The sequence below is a fragment of the Ixodes scapularis genome, unplaced genomic scaffold (assembly GCF_016920785.2).
Source record: "Ixodes scapularis isolate PalLabHiFi unplaced genomic scaffold, ASM1692078v2 PGA_scaffold7__128_contigs__length_106722199, whole genome shotgun sequence".
Taxonomy (NCBI): Eukaryota; Metazoa; Arthropoda; class Arachnida; order Ixodida; family Ixodidae; genus Ixodes; species Ixodes scapularis.
The window spans coordinates 3832451-3841291 of NW_024609882.1; the positions used below are offsets into that span (position 1 = coordinate 3832451).

The 8841-nt window shown below is 44.2% G+C and overlaps 1 protein-coding gene across 1 annotated transcript; it reads right to left on the reverse strand.

Moving 5' to 3' along the window:
* Window positions 1–5784: 5784 nt before the first annotated feature.
* On the reverse strand, window positions 5785–6150 carry LOC120838548 (the record flags this gene model as incomplete). The annotated part of the gene is made up of 2 exons (XM_042286466.1): window positions 5785–5874; window positions 6100–6150. Coding segments are annotated over 2 exons (141 nt in total), but the record flags the coding sequence as incomplete, so codon positions are not given.
* Between the last annotated feature and the right edge of the window lie 2691 nt (window positions 6151–8841).

An 8841-nucleotide genomic window follows, 5' to 3' on the forward strand; every position in this document is an offset into this window, starting at 1 on the left:
AAACAGTTTTCTTTGTCGTTAAGTCTTATTCCTGAATGTGAAAATCTCTTAATGCATATTTCTCTATTTTGATACATTCTACTTTCTCGTGCGTCACTTTTTCATTTTGTCGGAAAAAAAAAATCTACTTAGGCGGATTCATATTCGTGAAACACAAGTTACCATTTCAAAAAGCGAATAGTCAGGTAGTGTTCTGCAACAGCCCATGCAAGAACCGCTTTAGTTAACTACCAATTTAATAATCACCGGGACCTGCTAATCTGCAAAGGCGTTTTATATATATATATATATATTTTTTTTTTGGTAGTCCTTTCTAGAATTCGTTCGACCCCGTTCGATTAACGGGAGATAAAAAAAACGAGATATTTTTGCTTTTTAGGTATTAATGAGCTAATCTAGAAATGTTAATCCTACCCATTTTGCAATTTATTGAACATCACGCTCTATAGTTATGTAGCAACGTAGTGAAGCACACGAAAAACATTTGTGTCGCGTCAGGTATGTTTTAAAAATCGATGTTCGTTTTAAGGCTTGCTACGCGTGATAAGCGCAATAGTTAAAATCGGAGGGTGCTCTGTCTTTACGTGCCCCATAATTCATACTCGCGTGGGTTGTACCAGATACGTGCTTTTGGCAGCTGCTATTTTCTATGTTAATGTGCTTCGAGAATGGCTCCCTCAGTCGTCGCAGTGGCAAGAACGCGGAGCTGACGGTTTTCTCGCACGTTACCTGTAAAATGTTTTAAGCATTGGAGCGGTTTATTCATTACTACACAGTACGCCGTGACCCAATCACTGCTGCCTAAGGAGCGCATTTAGCGAATAAGGAGGCCCAGTAGGCGGATGTGCTTCAAAACGAAATTTGCGGGGAGACAATGAGCATTACTTTTCTTCTCGCATACATTTTGCTTTGTATATTGCGTTTTCTGATGAACTACTTTTTCCCGACTTGTCAGTTGCTTGATCCGTTTTTAGTTCAACTTGATGGGAAAGATTCTGATATTCCTTAGGTGCACGAGAGAAATATCCTCTCGCCTTGTCGGCATATAATCCCGTTGTCTTAACTAAGCTGATTACACTAACCTCAGTAAAACAAGTAAATATTTACTACGCAGTATAATATAAACATCAGGAACCATTACCAACCTGTCCAAACCTTGCCGTGAAGTAAAAAACTTTTTTTTTGTATTTAAAGCGTAGAAATCTAATTAGTGTACCTTTCTATCTGTATTAAAATTTACGGCCCAGACCGTATTTCATAACAATAAGTATAGTATAGTCGCGAAGATAGTCAGGATACGCGCATCGTATTACGTTACAATTACTCCTTCCGACACATTGCTTACTCATGTTTCCATTACGTCCAACCACAACCAGCGCTACCATGCGATGAAGCCAATTAAGCAGTGTCAAAATTGCGTCGTCACAGTGCCCGTCGTCTTTGTGCGCTTCCTATCCCAGCTAAACCAAGTACGCAAAAAAAAGTCCTATTTTTCGCCCGCAATGTACGCAGAAACGGAAAAAATATTGTTGTGGCACGGTCGCGCAATGCGGGTGGAATGGTGGCGTCGCGGAACTGGTAACGGAGGTGCGACGTGGTTAGTTCTCATAGCCGTTGTAGTTGGCGTCGGGGATGACACTGACGACTGCCACCAGTGATCCGTGAAGCAAGTTTGTAAGCGCGGTGGAAGTTTCTTAAACCATCGAACATTACGCGTAGCAACTGGACACTGCGAAAGTGGGATTTCGCGTAACACGAGTAATTCTTGAAAACGAGTCTTTCAAGCAGACGACACGATGATTCTCCCTTCGACGCGCAATCTATGACGGGACGCCAGGTCTGCCCCGTCCGCTCGCTTTGCGTGGCACAGCGGACAGGAAAGTCCCGAATTTCCTCTCGTCGCGGCAAGAAGGAAGACAACAAAAAGTCGGGGCTCCAATCCACACTGTGAAGGTGGTTAGCCAGCGAAGCTGTAATGTCACCTGCACCGATCGCCCACTGCACGATACCAAATGAGTGACGGAAGAAAAGTAAATTCACTGCGCTAAAACGTGTTATATATGAGAGGCTAGTGACGTCAGTCCCCACGTCAGTTTGCGCAGCAGTAATTTGTACCGTGAAACATATGCGGTGAGCGCTACGTGCTTTGCACTGTTATCAAGAGAGCCTCATTATTAATTATCTGGTTTCGATGTTTCTTTTCTGCTTGATCTTTATTCAAACGAATGCTGTGCTCTATGTTCTATGAGTAATATGCACTCTTCGCTTCAATCACTGAAGGATTTTTTTCCCTTGGGGACGTTGACACGGATAAATCCGACGAACGAGTCATATGCAGCTTCGCTGTAAAACGAGTCAATCCATTCTTCGCGCGCATGGCGACGAAAACGGACGACCACGAAGTCACTGCAAATGCTGCCAATAATAAAAAAGTGCAGAATCACGCAAAATTTTCTGCGTGTGATCGGTTTAGACGGTGTTCAAAGAGTGCACAAAGGTGACAAGCTCCATGATGATACACGGTTTTGGCGCTGGTTGATTGTAGCTCCATCCGATCGCATGGTTGGCTGCGGTCGGGCTTAATGTGAAATAGAATCGAGCGCTGTACTACTAACATATCTAGACAGGTCATCATTAAACCATTTCAGTCTCGGTGGTTCCGCAGCCGCGCTTCCGCTTCGTCCTAGCTGACATCGATAACGCCAGCGAGGAAGGACAGCATCGTGGGCTTTATTGAGATCTTTACGATAAATATGTTTTCTGGTTGAACAAAGCAAAGGACAGAGACCTCATTAGGCTAGCTCAGCATTCCCGCTCAACCAACTATACGCCTAGCAGGCTCGATTGACCCCATATTTTCCGGTTTACTACTTCGTGCACCAATTACCGTCTCTAACTAACTGCCTTTATTACCCGTATAAAAGCCTCAATTGCGTCGGTGTGAAATTCTCTGCGTGGCACACTTCGGTGAACATAATGAATAAAAGTACAAACACCATAATGACACGGAGATCGTAAACGAAGCAGGAAAAGAGGAGTGCTCTCTTCTGTGTTTTTTTTTTTTTTTTTGTCCTTGCGCTGTTTGAACCTTTAACAATGACCCAATTATCGCAATCGTTTATGAACATCATGAACGTTTAATATATTATGTTATATATCTATGAGAAATTTCCGAACATGATTATCTAGAAATGCTTGGTAATGTGGGGAATATGTTTTCCTTACAAGGAACATGGAGTTTCAACACAAACTTCTAAAATATTATTGCTGCTGATGGTGCTGTAATTTGATTAGTCTTTGCGTGTTTATTGCGGCGCATCTGATGAGTCCAGAACTGCAGAGCAAAACGTGATCATTTATGTCTCTTGGAGCAAACAGAATATTATCTTTCCGTCTAGAAATTTGGTCATAGTGAAGCAGAGGCCGTCATCACAAACAAGCTCATCATTCCAGGATATCTTAGACATGAACATATAAATCAACAGAGCTTTTCGAGACAATTCAGTACGAGTCATTTAACTAAAGCAAAAAACGAGTACTTTGTGATCTCTCATTAGATTTTGGTTTTTCAGTTCGTCACCTTTTACTCGTTTTTTTTTTTTTTTAATTTCGAAAGATAATATCGTAGTTTTGATTGTTCCCATAATCTACTGAAGATAACACCTTTTGGCGGGCTAGTTGGTTCATGATTTGTAAAACAAATGAACTAAAACTGAATGAACTGAATGAAATGATTGCATGCATAAGCATGCAATCTGTATCACTATCGGACAAGGAATTTTCTTTTATAGATGGTCATGTTTAAACCTTATTTCGCCGCAAACTGATTGCTGCTGTTATATATACTGTTGTGTCTGCGCCAAATAAACAGTTGGAAGTCGGCGCTCCGTGTGTCGTACTCGTTTCTATCTCTGTCCTCGTCCTTTGCGCAGTTCATTTATTTCTACAAATACTGAAAATATTTGTAGTCATATGGTAATTTTATTATATATATATTGTTAAGAAGATTGACGTTCATACTTCGTCATCGTCTTCATTCACAACCACCGTGATCGTCATCTATTCACGCGGCGCACGCTGGCCAAATCAGTTGGAACCTAGTCCTCAACCCACTCGGTTATTCATTAAAAGCAACCTTCCATTATCCATCTAAGAAGTGGTGGAGTAGAGCCAACAGGCTTTCCTTCTTTGATACCTCGAGGTTAGCATCGAGCGAGTCAGCGAGGAGAGGGTGAAGGTACTGACCAGGAGATCGGCACGTGATTTGAGTGGGGTTAGGGCTCGGCGTATCGAGGGACATAAGCTCACATTCGTCATATACTGAGACTATTCCTAGGGTGGAGCCTTGAGGGAGAAACAAAGAGGTAGAAGATGGCTTAGTCCCAACAAGAGAAGCAAACCCGTTGACGAACGTCGTTACACAATGCGGTACCACGATACCACTTTTGAGAAAGTTTGCTTGCGACGGACTAATGAGGGCAGTACAATTAACACAGTCGGGAGATGTGACACTCATTATGACGGAGGAGCATGGGGGGATTACGGTATCCTCAAAAAGGGAGAGTTTTGCATCTGGAGGGAGCTCACAAACATCGGATGGACCTACTTCCGATAGTTCAACCTCGCCATACGAGCAATCTATACACGCATCAGCAAGGGTCAAAAAATCCCATCCAAGTATAATTTCGTGTGAACAGGAAGGAAGCACGACGAGTTCAACCACATGAATTATCTGATCTATACAAATACGCGCAGTACATTTTGCCGTCGGAATTAAATTCTGCTTACCAGCTGTAAGAAGGATATATCCCGAAAATGGTGTTGTCACTTTCCGTAGCCGTCGACAGAGATCAGACCGTACTACTCAAACTGCAGCTCCTGTGTCTACCAACGCCTTGACCGATATACCTTCCACATTAACATCAATCAGATTTCGCGGGTTATGAGGGCTTCCGAGATGTGATGCAGCTGCAACTCTTGCCTCATGAGTTGCAGTTAGCAGTTTCCCCCATGCGTGGGATTGCTGCCGCGAGAGATCATGGGAGATGGAGATCGACGGCGCGGTGATGGGGAGCGGCTTGTCATCCTGGGACGATCGTTTCTTTCGTGTCGAGGGGCGGACATCTCGTAGTTGTCGCGACGTTCGGGTTCCATCGAAGGGTATCGGCCGTTGTAGGGTTCTTCATATCTTGTTGAGTTCACGTGCAAAGGACGGTATCCTGGAGAATGGCGGCGGCAATATCGGGCGATATGTCCAGCAATGCCACAGTTGAAGCAAATCGGACGACCGTCCTGAGCCCTCCAGTACCCTGGCTGGGCGCTGACTGGAGGCTGAAGTGAGGCACGCGGAGAGGGAACCTGCGGGGACAGCAGTACTGGTCGCGCAACAACTTCGGCGTATGTGGGTGTTATCGGAGGGGGAGGGGGACGTGGTACAGGCCCCAAGGCGGCGACGACTTCTTCTTGGATCAGACTGCGGATGCCCGGTGGCGCGACCGGAGGGGATGGTACGTGGGGTACACGGGCGGATGTGCTCGTGCCCAGAATTCGCGTGACTTCTTCGCGAACGGCCTCGCGGATAAAACTGCGAAGGCTTTCGCTGGAAAACGGCGGATCATCTGGTGCTTGAGCAAGGCTCGCGATTGTGTGAACTGCGGTAGTTGAGCGCGGGACAGTCAGGCGTTGTTGGCGAGTTCCTTGATAATTCTGACATGCCTAGACAAGCTTGCTCACCGTGAGGTCGCTTTGGGTGGCGAGGAGTTGGAATGCATCCTCAGCAATTCCCTTCAAGATATGGTTTACTTTTTGTTTTTCGGTCATGTCCGGGTTGGATCGTCGGCAGAGCTGGAGAACTTCTTCGATGTATGCCGTGAAGGTTTCTTCTGGTTGCTGGACCCGGATGTTGAGTTTTCTTTCGGCGGTGAGCTTTCGAACGGCTGGTCTTCCAAATACCTCTTTGATTTTTGCCGTAAACTCCTCCCAGGTGGTGAGCACGGCCTCGTGGTTCTTGAACCAGAGGTTAGCAACGTCCGAAAGGTAGAAGACAGCGTTGTTTAACTTGGTAGCTGGATCCCATTTGTTGTGTCGACTGGCTCGGTCGTAGGAGTCTAACCAGTCCTCTACGTCATCGTCGCCCGCACCAGAGAACCATTTCGGGTCGCGTTGCCGGAGTGCTCCAGCGCAGACGATAGTTGGGGGGGTGTCGGGTGGTTGGTCGGAGGCGGAATTGCCGACGGTGGTCGTTGAACCGGTCGCCATGGTAGTGGTTAGGACGCGGTTGCGGAGTTCCAGGGTGGTATCTGGCTACCGGAGCCGAAGATGCTTGAGGACGTGGAAAGCCCGCACCTCCACCACTTCTTAGATGGATAATAGAAGGTTGCTTTTAATGAATAACCGAGTGGGTTGAGGACTAGGTTCCAACTGATTCGGCCAGCGTGCGCCGCGTGAGTCGATGACGATAACGGTGGTTGTGAATGAAGACGATAACGAAGTATGAACGTCAATCTTCTTAACAATATATATATATATATATATATCAGTGTGTCGAACCAAAAAAAATACGGGTTCGGTTACGGTTCAGGTTCAGGTAAATTTATTTTGTTCCGGTTCAGTTCCGGTTCGATTAATTCGATCCGCGAACCGGTTCGCAAACCGGTTCGGGGCGCTGAACCGGTTCGCGAACCGGTTCGGAAATTATAAATGACAAATTGCAACATCAAAATAAATTACAAATAAAACATCTGAAATCAGCATATACGAAACGGGATACATCGTAGTGTAAGGCTCAGGGATTTCTACCAGGAATAGTTTCTTTATGTGCACTGAAAGGTTACCTCACCGACGTTTACGCATTCGGACTTCATCTAATTGGGTCCAACGCAGTAGCTGTAAAATCCGCGACCTCCTTACAAACCCACTTACAAGTAGAGCTCGCTAACTATCCCGCCACCTCGGCGTGTAAGCAATTGAAGGAACAGTGGGGAGAAAATACAGCTTTCTTTATTTGAACTAGCCCTCGGTAACTCAAATTAGACCCTTAAAGAAGTTTTCATTAAACAAGATACGGAATATGAAAAACACTTCACCGAACGCAACGCCAGAAGGACGTAATAGGATAAATATTAAAATAGAAAAGTTCGCTGTCTCACAAATATGTTAGCTTCTAAGTGCCTATACGAAACCGGATGCATTATTATAAAACTCCACAGCCTTTTCTTTTCTCATTCCGATGGAAGCAAGCTTCAAGAACTCGCGCGTTCTAGAAACGTGTTATGAAATGAGCACACAGCAGCATTTAGGATTTACGAGACTAGGAAAATAAAATCCCGTGACTCGATTTTTTTTCTTTTTGCACAGCCTTCCAATTCTTTTTCTTCTGTGCAAGCCGCGACCAGCGCAATACTGGTCCCTATGTCAAGATTCATGGACGCAGCGTTTGTAAAGATTCATGGATGCAGCGTTTATATTCCTAAGACTGAGTGGAGAAGAAAAATATGTAAGCGAGGTGTGTGTCAGTTGACGGCACTTAAAAAACAAATGGCATTGATAGCACATTCATTGTCAACAGCGCGTGGCCGAACCGTTTTGACATGAGCCGGTAACCGTTATTTTTTTTCCGGTTCAGTTCCGGTTCGGGTTCATCGCGATAACAATATAAAGGTTCGGGTTCGGGTTCAGTTCCGGAAAAAATACCGGTTCGGTTCCGGTTTTTGGTTTAGTTTGGTTCCGGTTCGACACCCTGATACATATATATATATATATATATGCACATACATACAAGAAATCACTTTTGTGTTTGCGGGGTTAAGCGATAATAGATTTTTTACAACATTGCACATTGTTTGACTCGTCATTTTGTAAGATATCGCAATCTTGAAGTATATAAATGATTTTCAACAACTGAATGTCAACAGCGAAAAGTAATAGCTCAGACGTATCGACGCAAGACACAATATTATTTATAAAAATCGGGAACAACAAAGGGCCCAGGACTGAACTCTGAGGAACACCGCAAGTTGCAAAAAAAAAAAAGAGTTTGGAGAAACTGTCGTCAATGCGAACAGTGTTAGAGCGCAAAAACAGATCACTGTCAAAACATTCACACAGCTCATCACACACTCCGTATGAAAACAGCTTGCGAAATAGTAACAGATGACTAACTTTGTGAAACGCTTTAGTTATATCGAAGTATATTAAATCAACTTGTCCTCTATTCATTACGATTGGCGCAGAAAATTCTAAGAAACGAACACTAATGAGACTAGACAGACCGACCACTCATGAAACCTTGCTGTAAAGGGGTTATTTTCTGGCGGGTATGAAAAAGCATTTCCGTACAAATAACAAGCTGGAAAATCTTTGAAAAACCACAAAGCAAGGAAATTGGGCGATAATTTAAAACAATTTAAAGCCCGCTCTTTAAAATCGGAACAATCACCGATTTCTGCTAAAGTGACGGAGGACCTAGAACTGAGTGAAAGATTAAATATATTTCAGAATCGGAATGAACAGTTCACTGCAACCTTTGATAATAAAGCTGGGTATGTTATCAGCACCACTCAAAGAGTTAGGTTTCAGCTTCCTAATCGCTTTGGCGATTTCACCGGAATCTACACGCAGGGAACATAAATCGCTATGACTGTTTTTCAGTTCGTCGCCACGCTGTAAAGACTGCTGTAGAACATTTGTTAAAATAATCATCGAAAATATTTGCAACATCAGCAAGTGAAGACTGATAACTAGGAGCATGATCTGTCCCAACACGCAAACAGATGCTACGATCGATCTCACGCGTGTACTGTTTAACCAATTTCCAAATTGTTTTTGGTCGACGGTTTAAGC